Below are 20515 nucleotides of genomic sequence, written 5' to 3'. Positions count from 1 at the left end.
ACTCCAGGTAGCTAAAGGGGGCAAATCTATATCCAAGGGTTTGAATCTCGGAGTTTAGCATTTGCATAACTGAAAGAAAAGTCACGACAAGTATTGTTACTTTTCTCTTTGCTGTGACCGAACACAAGACATAGCAACTTAGTGAAGGATTTCTTTTAGCTCACAGTTTTAGTGACCTGGTTCACCGCATGGTCCCTTGGCCCCATGGGCTTGGGCAGCACATCATGGTGGTAGGGTGTGTGGGAAAGAAGAGCTGTTCATGCCCTGGCTGACCAGGAGTCAGAGAATAGAGAACACCAGCTCTCATCTTGCTTTCTCCTTTGTCCACTTATTTATCTCACACCAAAAAATGGTGCCACCTACCTTCTCAGATTATCTTCCCCTCTCAACGAGTCATTCTCTGGAAATGGCTTCACGACCATGCCCAAAGGTGTGCCTCACCAATCTCCTAGGAGACTGCAAACTTAGTCAAACTGACAGTAAAGATTAACCATCACAAATTTCAGTTGTGAAAATGGAAAATTTGAAAGTTCTAATTTGCAATTGATAAAATGGAGAGTGGTAGTATGAGTGAATGTTAACAATGGTTTTCTCCTAACCACAGTGGAGAAGTCATTGGGTGTAAATAGCATCCCACTCCCTCAGCAAATTAGTCAAGTCATGGAGCGGGTTGTTGAAAAGATCAAAGAGAGGAAGAGGAGAGGGGTTCTAACAAGAGGCTAGCCTCAGGTACAGTCGGTACATAAGCCACGTCTGAGCAACAACTGTACATGAGGTTATTTGTTTTACGACAAAGATGCATTGGCGTGGCAGAAGCATTTGTTCTGCTCTGTAATATGTAGGCCTTGGGCACAGGGTGTTAAGACCCAGGGGAAAATTCCTGTCTGCAGACTCTGTTTCCTCCTGAGTTCTGAGCCCAGATCAGTTCCTCTGGGGCCACAGTCTTGGTGGTCAGCTGAGATGGAGGCACATGGGAGTTTTGAAGAAGACAAATGGAACAGCATGTAGGAAGGTGGGAAAAGCTTGAATTGATTGTAACTTTTAAAGCAGAGGAGGAAATATGTAAAAGCCTGATAATCCTAACTACTTATTCCAGTCCAATAAAGTAGGACAATTTCATTCCCAATTACAGTACTAACATTCCAGAACATATCCCTAATAGTCAAGAGCTTCAAAAAGGATGATAGGGTGGCATAGACACAAATCCCAGCTGTGTACTAATGAGACAAAATACTTAAGGAAGCAGAGTTCCCATTGGAGATGGTAAGTCTGCGGGCAGATGGTGTGGTGAGCGCACAACTGGCCTGGGCTCCAAAAATAATGGAAGAGGTTTTTGGAACTATGTCCCAGTGCTGGAGAGATGGCTCACTCTGAAAAGTGGTTTCCTGGCCAGCATAAGGACCTGAGTTCATTCCCCAGAACCCATGTAAAACAGCTGAGTATGGGGTGTGCATTTGATCCCAGTACTGAGGAGACAGATATGTTGGGTGCCCAGGGCTCAGTGGCCAGCCTAGCATCTTTGGCAAGTTTCAGGTCAGTGAGAGACATTGTCTCAGCATAGAAGGTGGGCAGTGCCTGAGAAATAACATCTGAGGTGACCTCTGGCCTACACATGCATATGCATACATGGGTATGTGTACTTGTACACACACACACACACACACACACACACACACACACACACACACACACAGGAACACATACAATTGTGTCTTAACTTCTAATATCTGCTTATTTCTTCTTAACAGGAAAATTAAAGCATGGAAATAAAGGGTACAAGGGAATTTAACTCCAATATCACACTTAAGGGAAAAGCACCTGAGATACAAGAGAAAAAGGCTACAATAATCAGCAGATTATGATTTGAGAGCCTGTACTTCTGTCAGACTGTACAATGGCTTCAAAATGTTAGAGTGGGCAATCCTTATCGTCCTTTTTAGAATAAATTAATAAAACTGTATGTTGTCATTAATAAAAGCTGACATCTATAGAATTCTACTGTGTACAGTAAAAATGGGAAGATACCATTGGAAAACCAATATCCAGACTTCCACAGAACTAAATATTTGCAAAAAAAAAAGATTCAAATTCCTCTTTAAATGTCAGCTTTGTGCGTGAATCTTGAGCAAAAGAGCAGTAGAGATCTATAAATAGTATTCTCCTGAAATCTGCAGGCATTTGTGTTGTAGGTCCTGTTTCTTCCCTTCTGCTATTTCTCATTAAATATTTTAACATAAATTTCAATCTCTAAATATCATAGGAGCATTTTCCTTGCAAATGATTGCCAAGACAGTCATTAGTTTCTGTGTCTGATTTCAAACTCATATTACGGTCTCCTTTTCTCTTATTGGCTCAAAAACTGCAAACCATGCAACACCCACCCATGTCCTTGAATCAAGACAACTCTGAGGAGAGGATGATTATGTAAAGTTTACTCTAAAATCAAAAGCTAAAGAAGACCTCCTACAGTTTTTGTTTGGTTACAACCAAGTACGGAATCCCATTCCTGATTAGGAATTTGTCAGTGCACAATGCCAACATCCTGTGTTGGGATCATGATTTCCAGTTTGTATTTTTAAAAATGTGTATCTCCAGCATGGAAACTTAATTCTTCTTCCACCTAAAGCCATCTCCGCCTCCCTCACCTCAGGCCCCGTGCTTTTGTCCTGATTGCCTCCCTCTCCAGAGTTTTCTCTGTTCTCTTTACCTACTTAATTTACCATAACCATGTCTTTCTTCGTTTCTTTTCTGCATCTGATGCTATTGACCAGCTCATGAAACTGTCACAGCCCTTCCCTTGCTCTCCCCGTATGTCCTCTCCTGGCTGTCTTCCTACCCTCGCTTATTCACCTGAGGGTTTTTATGGACTGCTCTTTTTCCCCTCTCTGTACCTGGAGATTCCATCTTCAACCTCCTGCCTCCTCTGTAATACTCTGCTTTGGGGGGGTGGGTACTTTTTAAGTCCAATTAGAGAGGTATCGGTCTGCACAGGGAACGTGGAAAACGGACTGTGCAGTATCCATGTATTCCAACACTCTATTATTAGTCATCTTTGCCATCACTGTGATCAAAGCACCCTGCAAAGCAAGTTCAAGGGGGAGAGGTTTATTTGAGTGCAGTTTCTGAGAAGTTTCAGCTTGTCCTAGGGAAGGCTGAGTACCAGGAGAAGCTCTGTCTGGGTCTTGGGAGTACATGAAAGCAAGTGTACATTTATAACCAGTCAGAAAGTAGACAGTGCAGGTTGGAACCAGAAGTAAGTATAACCTAACAAGTGCGCCACTAGTGGCCTCCTCCCAACCAGGTTCCACGTGCTAAAGACTTCATAGCCTCCCCAGACAGCGCCACCTGCTGGATACCAAGTGTTCAAACAAATGAGCCTGTGAAATCTGGGATCCAATGAGAAGATTCATTTGATAGGTAGACTGTCCTTATCGTGAACATTTTCCACGTTGTATGTCTTGTATTTAAAAGGGGGTCCTTTATAAGATGGGTGAGTGTCTGGTTTGACAACAGCGTAATGAATGGAACTTTTACACAAGTCAGCTCTACGATCAGGAAGCAATTTGGACTGAAGAGAGAGGGTTGTGAAACAATTGCTTATCAACGAGTCCTTAACTTTGGGTCCTTGAGGTGACAGGGACCCACGAGCCTCCTCTGCAAAGTCTTCCAAGTTTCCCCAGTGTACCTTCATCTCTAAGAAACATCTTCCCGAGTTCTGAGAAAATGAAGAAGAGCTCACTGGCTGCCACAAGAAGATGGAGCCCTTAGAAAGGAGCATGGATTTAACTGTACCTTATGATCCATTTTTACCTTTCTATTAACAGGAAACAACTTCTCATCATCGCTACCTGTTTCTTTGTCTCATTTACTTCAGTGAATTTGTTCTTTCTCTAAATTAAATGGAGTAAATTAGATTTGCAGGCAAGCTAGTATCGTCTGCGGAAAGAAAGCAGCTTCGGTGTTGATTCTTTACTGCCGTTCAAGACACTAATATTCTGCCTCTGCCTTTGCCTTTTTCAGAACTGCACAAACATCGAGTGTTTGCAAATCTCTTGCACAGTGGGGCGACTCGCAGGAGGAGAGAGCGCAGTCCTGAAGGTCAGATCAAGACTGTGGGCCCACACGTTCCTCCAGGTAACAATGGCATTGACTAGTATCTTACACACTATTCACCCAGAACCTCCTCCCGAGAGCTCCGCACCAAGCCCCTCTGTAAGAATTTCTCATTTATACATGTGCGTGTGTATGTGTTATTGTGTGTATGTGTGTGTGTCTGTGTGTGTGTGTGTGTGTGTGTGTGTGTGTGTGTGTGTGTGTGTGCACATACTAGTGGGAGGCCAGAGGTCGATGTTGAGTGTCGTTTTCTATCCTCCTCCGCCTTCCTTTCTGAGTCAGTCTGTCACTGAACCTGGAGCTCACCAGCACAGCTAAGCTGCTTGGCCACCTCTTCCCATACCCCTTCACCTCTGTCACCATCATCCGCATGGCAGGCATGCGCCACTATACGTGGCTTTTTTCATGGGTACTGGGGATCCAGGCTCAGGTCTTCATGCTTGTGCAGGAAGCAGGTTATTGACTGAGCCATCTCCCCAGCCCTGATTTTTCATTCTATTATTTTAATTTTTTTAAGTTTTAAATGTAAAGATTTTCATTTTTAAATTTCAAGGATTTAAATATTTCAAAGGAAATTTCCGTAGGAGGGGTGAGCCAAGATCGACTGGAGAAGACACTGGACCTCAACTTGCGTGGGCACACAGAGATACACATGCACACACTACTGTCTCCTCACCACAAAGCTTGACGAACTCCCCACTGCACAGACAGATAAAGCAGTAGGTAATCTTCAGAGTCAAAAGATCCAAACTCTCTTGAGATGCTCGTCTGGCTTCAGCCCATGCTGTACTGATGCTGTCTGAGAGGCATTTTCTAGAACAATCTTTCTATCTCAGTTCCTAGTCACCTCCCCCAGCAGATAAAATTACCCTGAGTCCCTGAGAGCCCAATGAAAGACTGCTGGTCTGGCAGGAAACAGCATAGAATCAGTGTGGAGATACAGCCACGCATCCAGAAAACTGAATAAACAGAACCAACGTAGAAAGAAACCAGAAGATTGTTCCAAAAGTTCTCAGACAGCATCAGTGCAGCACAGGCTGCAGCCAGGCAAGCATCTCAGAAGAGTGTGGACATTTTGAATCTGACGATTGCCCACTGCTCTGCCTGTCTATGCGGTGGTGAAGTCCATTGAGCCTTGAGGTGGGGAGAGAGTAGTATGCCCATGTCTATCTGTATGTGCACATGCAAGTTGAGGACCAGTGTCTTCCCCATTTGTTGAGAGGAAGATCAGTGTCTTCCCTCTTTATTTGTTGAGGTGAGATCTGTTGCTGAACCCAGATCTCTCAAATTCTAGCTAAGTCTAGCTACTCAGCTTGCTATGGGAATCCTTTGTCTCAGCCTCTCAAGTGCTGGGATTGCAGATGGCCACCACACCTGCCTGGCTTTTATGTGTAGAGTGAATGTGGGTTGTCATGCCTGCAGAGCAAACACTTTGTCCACTGAGCCATCTCCCCGGCTTGACTAGGAATACATTAAAGATTTAAGTCTCCTTACACTGGGAAATGAAAATCAATTCAATGATACTACTGTGCTCAGACCTTGTTGTTTGGGGAAGCTGTCAGTGTAGTTTTACTCATATTCTACCTCCCAAGCTAGACAGACTCATTGGCCTCATGTAACAATGAAAATCAGCTTTTGTCTACCTATTACTATAGGATTTTGTGTCTCTAGATCTTCATCTTCTCTATTATTGAAAATACTTTGACAATCCCCTGAATTTTCTCTAATTTTTCTTATAGAACAAACAAGAGGAAGAAAATTGTTTTTTTTTCCACTTTCCATGCATCTTACTTAATCCTAGTAGCTTTACATGGTCACTACTATTATAAACAGTACATTATGGATGTGCCAACTGTAGTTCAGAGAAACTAAACCACTCAGGTTCTTCAGCTGTCCTGTTTTAAGCCAGTGTTCTTCAACACTACCCAACACTACAGAGGCTAAGGCAGGAAGATGGTGTTTTGAGGGCAATGTTGAGTTGGAGAACTGCCTGAGCCAAATCACAAAAATCCTGTGTTCAAAAAAAAAAATTTTTTAACCTGTCTCAAAAAGTCAAAGCCTAAAAGGTATATAGTTCAATGATACAGCACAATGATACTAGCATATATGAGGATAGGGTTCAATCCCCAGCAACTCACAGATGCACACACACACACCACACACTGTACACCATACAGCACACTCATACCATAGAAGTCCTAGGCCAATGTAATAGAGATGTAAGTCCTTCTGAGGGAGCTCAAAGAGTTATCCTCTACCTTCTGTAGAAGAAAGTGTTAAATGGTCTTATTAATAAAAACCCAGAGCCAGATATTGGGGTTAAAACCTGAGAGATTAGAGGGACAGGAAAAGTCACAGCTAACCTCACCTCACCAACACCACAGCTTCCCAAGAGACCTACTACCTATATACCCGTGCCTATATGCCTTTCTGTTCTGCCAACTCATTTCCTCTCTCCACCCAGCTACTTCACTTCCTCTTCCTGCCCAGCTCTGTCACTTCCTGTCTGTCTGTACAGACCTCCAGATCTTCATGGTTAACTAGTATTGCAATTTAAGGCATGTGCCACCACACCTGGCTCTGTTCCCAATGTGGCCTTGAACTCACAGAGATGCAGACAGATCCCTGCCTCCCGAGTGATAGGATTGAAGGTGTGTGCTACCATTGACTGACTTCTATGTTTAATATACTGGCTGGCTTTTTCCTCTGATCCTCAGATAAACTTTATTGGGGGACACAGATAAAATATCACCACAACCTTGCCCTTATTCTTGGCCTCCATCAGCTTGTGAACATCACTCCAACCTCGGATGATATATCACCTCATTCATGTCTTGTGTCTTCTTTCTCTGTCTTTTTGTGGATGATACCATAGTGTGTCTAAGGATCTGCATGAATACACATGTGTGTATGCATACACATATACCAGCCAAAAATAGGTGTCAGGTGTCTTCCGTTATGTCTCTTTTTGTTCCCTTTTGAGATCAAGTCTCCTGCACTCACCAACAGGCTAGCCTGCAGACCAAGAAGCTCAGAGAATCTGCCTGCCTCTGCCCCCACCCCACCCCACAGTGCTAGGATTATAGACATGTACAACCACACCTACCTTTTTAACATAGATGCTGGACATCTGAACTTAAGTCCTCAAGCTCACAAGGCAGGCATTGTACCAACTGAACCATATCCTCAGCCCTCTTCTCTGTCTCTTTAAGGACACGATCCTTGGATTTATAGCCCACCTGAATCAGTATAATGTCATCTCAAACTTGACCTTAAGTCCACAGAAGTCATGTTATGAGATCCCATGTGGCCATGAACTTGTGGGGAGGATGCTCAGTCAACCACAATAGCAGTGTTGTTACATCCCTCCAGCAACCTGTACCATTCCATTCTGCTACTGTGTAATAATCTAGTTCACATGCTCTTTAAAATACTTTGCTAACCTTAGTGTTTGGGAGAATTAATTATGGCTTAAGGCTTTTATTTTGATTTTTCTTTCTTTCTGTTCACTATCTTTCCCATCAATTTTCAGATATATCATTACTAATCTTGGGCAAAAGTTGTAATTAGAAGCAAGCCAATGTAGATTTCTTTTGCACTCTTGGTAAACATTGGCCAAAATATGGATGAGAACATGTAGGGAAGCATGGTTATGAATTTCATAGACAGATTAATGTCTGAAAACTACCTATGAGCCAAATGCTCTGTAAAAAAACAAATCCACACATTTAAAAAAAATAGTTCTGAGGCTGATGTCCCTGATTTAAACTATGATCTGTCCTCACTGTCTTGATGGCTATGGGGTCAGGAGGGGCAAGCTCAATTTTATTCTGAACTGGCTGTGTTCAACTGAGCTTATAAGTCTGAATTACCTTCTGTGTGAGATGAAAGGATTGGACAAAAGTCTCCTTTCTGTCCTGAAAATTCAGTGATGTATGGGCAGCTCATATGGAACCTCTCCTAATAAGTTATTTATGATGTTTATTCTACTTAGCTAAAGTCAGCAATAACTCTGTGCGCTTTATTAATGGTCTCCTTTTGTATTGTGTTGACACTTTGGTTGACTCAGAACAGACTATGTCAAAATGGCTCTCTCTAAACATTAAGGAGCAGCCAGCCAAACCTTCCAGAGAGGTCTGCCTGTCTGCAAAGAGCCAGGTTTCTGTTGAATGATGATCATGCAGCTAGGCACCAGGATAAATGCTCATGTGTGAATTACTTAGTCTTTAAAGTGAACCTGTGGGATGCATATGGTTATTATCAACTACATTTTACAAGAGAGCAAACATTGACATGAAGGTTAAGTGGCCTTTCCAGGGTCACATAGCTGGTAAGAGGAGGATTCTGGGAGTTTTAGTCTCAAGTGCATCTCTAGGTTAGAGTGCTGAACCAGAGATCACCACATGACACTCATCTACTAGAAATTTCATGTCATAATCACGTGACTGCTAACCTATACCCTGATAGTGTAGGTTACTCTATGGTAACCACAATATGGAGATATTTTTCTGGAATATATAGGGCCTTACTACTGTGTTAAAGGATCTATATATTTGTATAACATGTTATTTCAAAATCCAGGAAGGAAGACATTGGTTGGTTTGAGACAAGAGCTCACAGCCCAGGCTGGCCTCCAACTCACAATCCTCCTGCCTCTGCTCCTGAGAACTGGGATTACCAAATCACAATACTCCTGCCTCTGCTCCTGAGAACTGGGAATACAGGCATGCACCATCACCCCTATGATAAACAAAACATAATTCTTGGATTGTACTACTTAGCAGAGTAGTAATAGTAATGAACTTTGGATTCAGAACTGCCAAGCATCTTGTTCCTTTTCATTTCCTCTGCCAAAACAGACTATTAGGGCCCCACATGACATCAGTCATACCTTGTTTGAGGCAGATAACTCTGGTCAAAGCCAGTCACATGTTTTCTATTGCCTTGAGGACACATAGGCAAATTTCTTTCTGCTTTATAGTTGAAATACAGAAAAAAGCAAGCACGTACACCAAAAGACTTTGCAAAATAGTCTACACATGTACAATTTATCTCAGAGGATAGAGATCTTTGCATAATTAACTCAGTCTATTTATTCCCTTGCCTTCTGAGGGAAATTTCAAAAATAAAAGTTTTCATTAAAATGTCAGATGGTTTCTTGAAAAGTCTTTTAAAAAAATTAGAGCTTTAGATAAGAGAGATACATCACATAATCTTAAAAGGTAGGTTCAATAATAATTTTATTTTCCCTGTATAATTCAGAAAATGTGATTGTTAGTCTCTTCATTATGAACTTCCATGGTAGACTTTTATCATTTAATTACTTTTCTGACATGCATACATGAATACTAATTTCTTTAAAGGCTGAACCACAACAAAAATTAGGCCATTTTAATACTTGCAAATGGCATAAATTTGAAAATTACAATTGGCCTTTTCAAATAAGATTGGACCTTTACTAGGTAACACTGGTGTCCCTGAAATCACAGCTTTCCTAACTGCACCATGTTTGAACTGAAGAACCAGGAAGGTGTCTCTGCTATTTGTGGAGCATGAGTCTGCTTAAGGTTATTCTGCCTATTGGCTATCAGAGTTCTTATCTGAGAGCTGGAAGAGAAGAGCCTTAGGAAATTCCCATGTGGTCTAAATGAAAACATGTCTATCCTCCTGTCACTCTAAGCATCCCATCCTCCTGAAACAAGAGAGAAGGACTTTTCAATGAGGCAGGACCTGTCTTCACAGCATTGCAACTGAGTAGGGAAGTGATGGCCTGCTTCTGCTCAGTGCATGGGATTCTCTCTCAATGTGAGCGCCATAGAGAGAGCATATCTTCCTTCTCCTATTAAGAAGACACAGTGTAGAAGCTGGGGAGATGGCTCAGTGATTAGCTGCACTGGCTGCTCTTGCAGAGGATCTGGATTCAGTTCCCAGGGCCCACATAGTGGCTCACTATGGTCTATAACTCCAGTCCAGGGGATCCAATGACCTCCTCTGGCATCTGCAGGCACCAGGCATGCCCATCCATGCATGCGCTCATGCATGTGTGAGTATGTGTAGGCAAACACTCATAGACATAAACTAAAAGTTAATCTTGAAGGGAAAAAAGAAGATTCTGTGTGTCTGAAGTAAGTCACTAGTGACTGGGGGAATTGTTTAGACAGTAGTTAACAGAGGAGTCAGACCAGAACATACGTCAACACTCCAAATTCCTTCTAGAAAAAGGAGGTCACTCTAAGGTTAATGGAGCAGAACAAGTCTCTGCATGTGTCCCTTACGTGTACCCACACCTGTAGTCACAATGTCTGTATTTCCTACAGTTCCTACGTATTGTCCTCTTGGAAGCCTGATGCCAAGAAGGAATGCAGTATTAGAAACTCCCTGTCCCTCATACAAGCATGTAGTTAGAGACATACATGTAGATAGTTATACACTTATATAAATATATTTAAATATATACATATGTCTTGGTGTATATATATATATATATATATATATATACTTATGTTTATATATTTGTTTTTAAAAGTAGTTTCATCACATAATCCACAGTGAACCACTACTTTCTGCTTCTCCTAGCCAGGATTTAAAGTTAACAGGTCAGCAGGACTTGCTCTGGTATGCTTCTTTCTCTCCCTGTGGTAGACATACAAACTGGTCAGAAAAAGATTCAACTTAGCTTAGTACCAAATGGAGCCTTCTTCTGTGACTGTTGCTTACAGAGAAACCATCTTTACTATTGAAAGTTTCACCAATAGTTGCTCAGAAACCCCAGAAGCTTGGATTCTGGCAACTAGTGAGTATTTAAATAATAAAATTAGTGTGTGCTTAAAAATAGTTATTGAGGGGTTGGGGATTTAGTTCAGTAGAGTGCTTGCCTAGCAAGTGCAAGGCCCTGAGTTCGGTCCTCAGCTTCGAATTAAAAAAAAAAAATAGTTATTGAGCTGAACACAGAGGCATACATCCAGAATTCCAACGCTCAGGCAATAGAGACAGGAAGATGATGAGTTCAAGGCCAGCTTGATCTATATCAAGAGTCCTTTCTCAAATAAAGCCATCATCAATACCACCATCATCATCATCAGTCTTGAGAGGGAATTAAGCAGTTCAAAGATGAGAGAGAGAAAGCTTTATAGTGAGTTTGAGATCTTCCTTACTACAGGGGGGCATTGAACACAAAGCAAATCTCTTCTGCACACATTGACATTGCCACACTACAGAGCTGAGGATTGAAAAACTTCATTTTGCCCCAGATTGCTATTAGTCCTTAGAAACATACTGTTAATCTGCCATCAGTCAGTGTTTTATCTCAGCAACAGCAAGAGTACTAGAACACTACCCAGTGTAATCAATCACCGGAAAACCTCACCCTTTTGTTGGAAGAGGCCAACAAAGTAATCATATGAAGACCCAAAAGGTCAACAAATAACCTGTGCATCATTTCATGCAGTGTGACCAAAGATACTGGTTAGCTTGTGGTTCATTACATTCCTATAGGTAGGCCTTCCGTTTGTATCATCAAGTTGGGGAAGACAGAGCAATGATGTTATTACGGAACATTTGTTAATGACTAATGCCTTTAAGAGTTTCACAAGCAGCATGGTTACTATGCAAACAACATAAAGCAGACTCACTCAGACTAAGGCAGCCATGATACCATGAGGCAACGTAACTTGGAGAGCCGTCACTGTGTATGTGGTCCAGACATCATTTTGTGGATCATGACTGTAAAATAGGAAAATAAAGAATTATAAACCACAATATAAAACTTAAAAAATAAATATATATATGCTATGATATAATACAATATTACATTTCAAATACAGTTTCATTGAAGACAGATTTAGAACCTCCAACATAGTTCTCAGGAATTCTCAAAGACCCTGAAAAGCCCAGTGGCTTGTGAGCCATTGGAAATAACAGTAAAGATTGGAAATAGATGAACAGTCTGAGGGGTCCAGCTGTGGGGAACAGCGGGAAGGGCAAAAGGAGAGGTGTGGTGCCTATACCCAGTGAGACTCCATTGGAGAAAACTGATTTTCCATTTGCCATCAGGCATCAATAGCAGACAGCCTCTTGGTGAGGGGTGGGAGCCTGTGTCCACTTTTCCCCGCAGTGCTGGGATCCCATCTAGCTGGAACCCGAGCCTGTTGTGTGCACTAGCCTCTGTGGGTTCATTTGCAAAGCAGTCCCCTTGTGTCTGGAAGACACTGTCAAACCCACCTTTAATGCGTTCAGAAGCTCCCGTTCCTAAATCTAGAAGCGGCAAGAGAAAAATTCTCCATCTAGAACCAGTGCAGACATGCAGTTCTTGCTAAAGTTGTTTGCTAAAGATATGGCTTCTAATACAGTAATTTAATTTTCTACCAAGGCTTTATTGAACTTGGAGATTAATGAAAACATTTTGAGTTTTTGAGACATTTTTGGTTAGTTTTCTTGTCAATCTACACTCACTGTGTAATCCAGGATGACTTCTAATTCACAGCAACCCTCCTGCCTCATCCTCTCACTTGTTGAGGTTATAGGTATGAGCCAATATAACCAGTGAAAACTACTATCTGGGGCTTTGGGGATTTTTTGGCTTTGTTTCTTTGGTTTGGTTTTTGCAGTGCAGGAGGTTGAACCCAGAGCTTTGTGCATCCTAGGCAAGTGTCTACCACAGAACTTAGAGTTCCTTTGAGATGGCTTCCAAATTCTACATTGTTTTGTTTTGAGACAAGTCTTTGCAGCCTAGACTGGTAGACAAGCCTCAAACTCTTAAGTATCCCAGACTGGCCTTTAATTCCTGGTCCTCCTGCCTGCCAAGTGCCAGGGTGACAGGCATGCACCACCATTCCCAGATCTGAAAGCTTCTTCACTGAGGGATGTCCTGGCTTGGTTTTTGTTAGCCTGAAAACTGCTGGAATTATCTAGGAAAAGGATCCCAAATTGAGAAAATGCCTCGATCAGATTGCCTGTAGTTAAGTCTGTGGGGCATTTTCTTGATTAATGATTAACGTGGGTGGTACCTCCCCAAGCAGGTAGTCCTGGATTATATAAGAAAGTAGACTGAACAAGTGATGGACTATAAGCCAGTAGGCAAAGCTCCTCCATGGCTTTTGCTTCAGTTCCTGCTTCTGGGTTCCAGCCTTGAGTTTCTGTCCTGACTTCTCTGCATAATGGAGTGTGATCTTAGAGTTATAAGATGAAATAAATCCTTTACTTCCTGGGTTGCTTTTGTTATGGTGTGTTATCATGGCAATAGAAACACTAATTAAAACAGAAGTTTAGAGGCATGGACCACTGAGTGTGGGATTATAATTCTTCCCCGTAGAACCTTATTACTTGCCTGTGTGGTGGCTCATGCCTGAGGCTGAATTAGGGGGATTGCCAGAAGTTCGAGGCTAGCCTACGCTACAGCAAGAGTTCTAGATAAGCTTTGGCTACAAAGTGAGATTCTGTCTCAAAACAAAACAAAATATGGTATATCATTACCAGAGTTCTTCCTGTGTGAGTAAATTAGATTAAAATCATCAAGTACTAGCAACTATTTCTACATTTTATAAACCATTTTGACACATACATTTTTTTTTTTTTTTGGTTTTTCGAGACAGGGTTTCTCTGTGTAGCTTTGCGCCTTTCCTGGGACTCACTTGGTAGCCCAGGCTGGCCTCGAACTCACAGAGATCCGCCTGGCTCTGCCTCCCGAGTGCTGGGATTAAAGGCGTGCGCCACCACCACCCGGCGACACATACATTTTTTAAAAAATCCAACTTTCAGCTAAAATGGAAATGACAGGCAAGAATAGACATCAGAGAATGACACCTTGAACATAATTTGTTTCAAATGAATAGAGTTGTTCTATTAGAAATTAGACAATTAGAAAGAAAAGGCAAAGATGTAGTTACTTTAAATACATTAAAGTTATATTTCATGGCCTGTGCTTATCATGTATAAAAAGGAGGGTTGACTAGGGCAGAAAAATTCATTCATAGGAAAAATCTAACCTGTAAAAAGATTTGAACAAAATTTTTACAATCCAAATAGTTGGATCCGTTCCAAGAGGCCTAGCACTGGATTATAGGTGGGGACATGCTGTTAACTGTTTGATGTACTGAAATTCTGATGTCTGAGAGGAATCCAAGGGCTCTGTAACATAACACCTGCAATTTTCTACTATATAAATGTCCCTACCATGGTTGTTTTAGCATGCCAACACCATGTTAGAAAATATGGATGCTGGGAAGAGATGCCCAAACACACATCACTGCATGATGTTTTCCTTTATGGATGAAGTAGACATAAGTAATATTAGTAACATTGGTTATAATAAAATATAGATAAGTATAATTGAGTTTTGACTGTTGTATTTGTATAAGTTAATTTATATAATATAATTTTTAATAACCTTTTACTTATTTTGAAATTTTTGCTCAGGTACACAAGGTATCTTGATGTACCCCCTCCTTCTCCCTCCAACTCCCCCCAGAATCCTTCCCAACGTCTCTCCCTCCCACCTCATGTCTTATTATTTATCTATTATGCTTTGATTTAACAGCTGACCTCAGAATTTCTGAAATCTTGGCCATTAGCCCTCAGGAGCATTCCGATCCCTAAAACAGGAATTCCTAGCAGGGAGAAGCAGAGACTGTGGTAAACACCTTTAAGTGCACAGGACAGACTCCAGGCGCATCTGCAGCTTCAGTAGCACCGAGGCTGAGGAGCCCTGCTCTGGGTCTTCCGTGTGACATAAGATGTGAAACATTTCTTTAAAACTTTCCTCTTTCAGATAACAAGCATCTGTAATCCCTGTGGGTTCCCTTGTCCTTCACAAGCAGTAACTCCAGAAAATCCTTGTACTTATTCCTTTTTAGAACCTAAATGTTCTGGGGCATGGTTCTTTTTAAATATTTAAGCACAAACATTATGCTAACTAAATATGTCTTAACCTGGCATGGTGACACATGCCTTAAATCCCAAGCACTTGGGAGGCAGAAGCAGGCTACATAGTGAGATCCTGTCTTTAAAAAACAAAACTCAGGCCGGGCGGTGGTGGCGCACGCCTTTAATCCCAGCACTCGGGAGGCAGAGGCAGGTGGATCTCTGTGAGTTCGAGGCCAGCCTGGTCTACCAAGTGAGTTCCAGGAAAGGCGCAAAGCTACACAGAGAAACCCTGTCTTGAAAAACCAAAAAAAAAAACTCAAATATGTACATGTATGTAAACAGATGTATGTAAAATACAAGATAGATAGATAGATAGATAGATAGATAGATAGATAGATAGATAGATAGATAGACGTAATTAAAAACAGGAGACACTTGAATGGTTAGTCTGATATTTGAATAGACTGGATGGATATTTAGAGGAAAGATAAATGTACAGACATTTGGAAGGATGGATAAATGTGTCATAGTTGGATGGTTGTTGGGATGGACAGATAAATGGATGGTTGGATGGATGAATGGATAGATGGATGGATGGATGGATGGATAAAATAAAAGGACAGTAAAAAGAAAATTTTGCACTGGACATAGAAAACAACTGAGTGTGTAGCAGTATTTTTAAGAGTCTTCAGGGACACACATTTAAACAAATGTTTTCACTTTCAGAGAAAGAACGATCCCTATGCTCTTGCATCCCTGGTATCCTTTGCAGTGAAGAAGATGCCTTATAAAGACCAGCCAGCAACACTCCCCACAGGAAGCATAGCAGTGAGTATCCCTTTAAGAACCACAGGTACAAATTCTATACTTATTAATGTAATATAAATTAATGTAAGTGATTTCTAAAGCACTGTCCAGCTTGGGCGTGGTCAAAACACTTACATGGATTAGAGAATATTGATCCTCCCACCATTATCCCCTTTTCCTCTTTCATTCTAGAAATTTCCCAGTGCCTTTTGATCCAGCTATTAAATTTTCATATACATTTCTACATTAAAAACTACAGGTGCAAGACTCATGCTATACAGCTCTTTTTAAGTCAGTTGTTCTATTTCAGAGAAACACATTCCAATGCAAATAATGCTCATAACAAAACCATACTGATTCTATAATTTTGATAACAGCGTGGTTAGTCTGGTAGGGAAAGAGGAAACTTTTCCAGACCAGCTGCAAACTTTTAGAGCCCTCTCTGTCCTTTTCACACCAAGGACAATTCTGAGTTGAGAGGTGGGGGAAATACGAACTTCAGTTGAACAAATATTGCTTTTTAAAATCAAGGTGGTTAAACATCACTGAACTTGATAGTTGCTACAGAACAGTTTTTAACATCTTCAGGAGTGTGGCAAAGCCATGCACAGATAAGAAGGGAGTCACTGAGAACATCAGTAGGATGGTTAACAAAACTTTGCCTCTACAGTTACAAAAATAATCTAACCCTGAAAAACTCAGTTCTCCTTAAAAAAAAAATATATTAAAGCCAGGCATGGTGGCACACACCTTTAACCCCAGAACTCAGGAGGAAGAGGCAGGCAGATCTCTGTGAGTTTGAGGCCAACCTGGTCTATATGATGATTTCCAGGACAGCCAGAGATACATAGTGAGACCCTGTCTTGAAACAAACAAACAAAAAACAGTATTAAAGTTTCAAGCATGATCACTTAGTTATCAGTGAATATTTACAGCCTCCAACTTGAACTTTGGGTCACTAGACCTTTGTTATTCAAAATGTGGCTTGTAAACCAGGATCCTGGGCATCTTCTGGGAGCTGGTTAGAAATAGAGAAGCAAGCTTCACTCTAAGCATATGTTGAATGAGAATTATCAGGGACATCCCCACAATCAGGTTTGTGAAGTACTCCTTTAAAATGTATGATCCCTTTGTTATCTAATTGGCCCAGCCCAGGTCTTCCATTTCACTGTGGTGGTTCATCTTTGTAGCCTAACTGACCTTCGGTAATTGAAATTAGGGGTTGAAGAAGTAGTTCAGTTGTAAATTGCTTGCCTTGCAAGCATGAGTCTAGTATCTGGAACCCACATTTTTTTTTAAAGGAGAAGGGGACTGGAGAGATGGTTAAGAGTGCTGATTGCTTTTTCAGAGGACCCGAGTTTGATTCTCAGCCCCCACATGGTAGCGCGCACACCATCTGTCTGTAACTCCCAGATAGGTCCAAGGAATCCAGTGCCCTCTTCTGGCCTCTGTGGGCACCTGCTGTGCATGCAGTGCACAGACTTACATGCAGGCAAAACACCCATACAAAAAAACAGGTCAAAATAAAATAAAGCAGAGGGCTTGATGATGCACACCTGTACCCCCAGCACTGAGACGGCAGAGACAGGCTCACTAGGCCTCAGGCTCCCTGGCAAACCTGCCTCACCTACTCTACCAATTCTAGGCCAGTGAGAAACGGTGTCTCAAAACAAAAATAAAAACAAAGGTGGACTGTGCCTAAGGAACAACACGTGAAGTTGCTCTCTGTCTCCACATATGTGCACGTGCATATGCACGCATAGACATACACTAAAAAAAATGAAATAGATTATCTATTTATTATTCATATAGTCTCAACTTTGAGTATACAATTAGAATCATTACTCATGCAACTCTAAACACATGTAGAAATGTATACGTCCTGAGACCTCACTCTCTGGACTACATAGGTCTGGGGCAGGGCCCTGCAACTGTGCTTTGCAACCCTTACAGGAGGAAATTCCTTAGGGGGATTCAAGGCTGAGAAATTTAACACCACAGATCACTTAGAAGAAAAGCAAAGGCTTTGAAGCCCTTCAATCCAATTTGAAACTTTATTTATCATATGGAACTGTTAAGATAATTAATAAAATTACATAACCAAAGTTTTAGTGGTTCACAAGAGATAATTAAGTCTCTAGCCACAATAAATGTTAATAGCCATCCCCAAATGTCTACTCTGTCTAAGTCTAGTAGGCCCACACTGGAAATGACCATAAAGATTTGAGCAATGTATCTTAAAGCCAGCATGGCCACATCTTTCTTCATTTAGATCACTTCTCTGCCTCTCACAAGTTGTCTGCTATAGCCTGGATTTATGTTCAGCCCAGAAAACAGAGGCTTAGGGCTTTTAATACAGAGTGTTCCTCCAAAGAGGTTCAAAGACTTGCAGCTCTTGGGGAGATAAATCCAGACCCCTTTTGTTTTCTTGGAGCACGTGTTTCATAACAGAAACACATGTTCCAGTCGACTCCATCAACAGGATTGCATCTTTCAGGGCTGGCTACAGGTGACAGCCCGCTGTTCCCAACTCAACTCAAAAGATCCATGAAATGATCAAATGCATGCTTCCTCCCACGGCACCATCCGCTACCATATTAAAAATGAAAAAAGGCCCGTTATCTGATGACGGTGATTTACCGCATCATTTAGATAGAGGTTATTGGAAAAACATTTAGGAAGGGAAATGCTTTCAAGTCTCCTAATATCTGACTCACAGGAGAAGATCTTGCCAGTACAAAGTTAGCTGTTTAGTGTTAGGGAACCCGCCTTTCTGTGGCTTGGAGAGAACTCTGGCTGGAGGGGGCAGACATTTTGTTGAGAAGGTTCTCAAAGGTCTCTCCATTCTTTCTCTCAGAAAGAACCCAGCCAAAGAGAATTGCTGTATGGTGGGAGAGTTGGTTCAGTTAGTCACTTGAGAATCAGCCAATATCCATCCAGACACTGGGGAAGACTTTGTAGTGAGACTAGCTGATATGATTGTTTTCCTGGACTCTGGTGTGCGATGGTTGGTTGGTTTGTACTTCCTTTTCAACGTGGTCATAATTCAGCCATATCTTGAGGTAAAAGTAATCTCTGCTTATGTAGAAAATAGTCCCTACCTGCCACTCACATAGCATCTGAGTTGATAGCACATGAACTCCTCTCAGAGGGGAGGTAGGGGTCGTATGGTTTAGAGGCATACCAATGGACCTTAAGTTATCACAGAACAGGAAAAAAAGAAAGAAAAAAAAGATTATTCAGTTACTTGAATGCTTTTTTTTTCTTTTTTTGGCTGACCAGTAAGACATAACCAATCGCACGTCATTCAACGAACACCCAGTTCCACAATTTACATCTTGGAGAGAGGATTGTTGTCTAGTATAAATGCAAAAGTGATTATTATTATAAACTTCATGAAAATACTTATGTAAAAAAATCTCTGCTGTAAATTGCAAATACATTTCATTTTCAGAATTTTTTCACAAAACTTCAACATTTATAAACAGAATTCTTGAATGAAATGTTTTTGTGGAGTATAGACTTCTGGTAGGATGACGTAACTCCGAGAGCTGTTAAATGTGTGCTCAGCTGCTCCTCTTTGTGTTTCTGTTTTGTTCTAAATGGCATTGTAGGTAAAGCATCTTCGTACATTTATTAAAACATTCACCCAACCCCATTGCAGTATGTTTACATAAGACTTTGTGATATGTAAACACACATGTCAATGTCAATTACAGTTGCAAACACAACGAAGCTGTTTCCTCCCACCTTGGTGGTTTTTTTAATCAAAACACCAAAAAATATAACATAAATGTCAATGATAGAATGTAGGCATATTGAAGTTTATTTACAGTCTTTCAACCATACTGAAAAATAGCAAGATTTATGACATGATGAAGGTAAGATTAAATGTTCCCTGCTTAGGATCACTCTGAGAAAATCCAACTGCTTATAATTTATAGATTCCACTTCCTAAAGCCACAGATAAAGATAATAAGTGAGTTGCTAAGTTTTTATACTATTCCTTTAAATAGCTTCAAGTTCCTGATAAACAAAATGCATGAAAGCAAATAGTTGATTTGTTGGCAGGCAACTGGACTCCCCATTACATTTTAAGTCCTCCAGTTACTCAATATTAACCTTTGCTGGGAAGCTGAAGAACCCAATCACAAGCCCACGTTCCGAAAATAAATCTTTAAAGTTTCCAATTTTTTTGAGAGGGGAAAAGAGAGCGAGCACACACACACGCTCACACGCTCACACACACACAGGCACACAGGAACCTAGTGGAGGTCAGAGGACAACTCAGGAGTTGGTTCTTTCCTGCCATCTTGTGGAATCCAGGGGTTGCACTCAGGTCATCAGGCCTGGGCACAAGGGCTTCTATCCAGTGCAGGCCCTAAGGTAAACACTTGCTGTGATGTATGCTCTGTACTCTGCTATGAGGCGGACAAATCTTACAATGAGGAGCTTGGATATGTCAGAGGTCAGAAGAAAAAGTCACATCTCCTGGAGCTGGATTTATGGGTAGTTGCAGGTTCTGGGAATCAAACTCCCATCCTTTGCAAAAGCAGCCAAGTGCTCTTAACTACTGAACTATCTCTCCAGGCCCTCCCGGGCAGAATCTTTGTTACTGATTACTACCAAGCAGTCATTCATGAGAAGCCTCCTTCATACTGCCTTTGTTTATTCCTGTTTGTTAGGGCTGACACAAGTGGCTTCACTCTCATTCTGACAATTTTTTTAATTGTCA

The 20515-nt window shown here is 41.3% G+C and overlaps 1 protein-coding gene across 1 annotated transcript in view; it reads left to right on the top strand.

Annotated features, from left to right (window-relative positions):
• Itga8 (integrin subunit alpha 8) overlaps positions 1 to 20515 on the top strand; it is a 178238-nt gene that overhangs the window by 151896 nt on the left and 5827 nt on the right. The window contains exons 27-28 of the mRNA XM_052728122.1: positions 4021 to 4134; positions 15700 to 15801. Coding sequence (XP_052584082.1) covers positions 4021 to 4134; positions 15700 to 15801 — 216 coding nt within the window. The remainder of the gene's footprint in view (positions 1 to 4020; positions 4135 to 15699; positions 15802 to 20515) is intronic.

The sequence above is a fragment of the Peromyscus californicus genome, unplaced genomic scaffold (genome assembly GCF_007827085.1).
Source record: "Peromyscus californicus insignis strain IS unplaced genomic scaffold, ASM782708v3 Scaffold_8__1_contigs__length_139910024, whole genome shotgun sequence".
Lineage (NCBI taxonomy): Eukaryota > Metazoa > Chordata > Mammalia > Rodentia > Cricetidae > Peromyscus > Peromyscus californicus.
The sequence above is the reverse complement of the archived record's forward strand: the minus strand, read 5'-3'. Positions and strand labels throughout refer to the sequence as shown.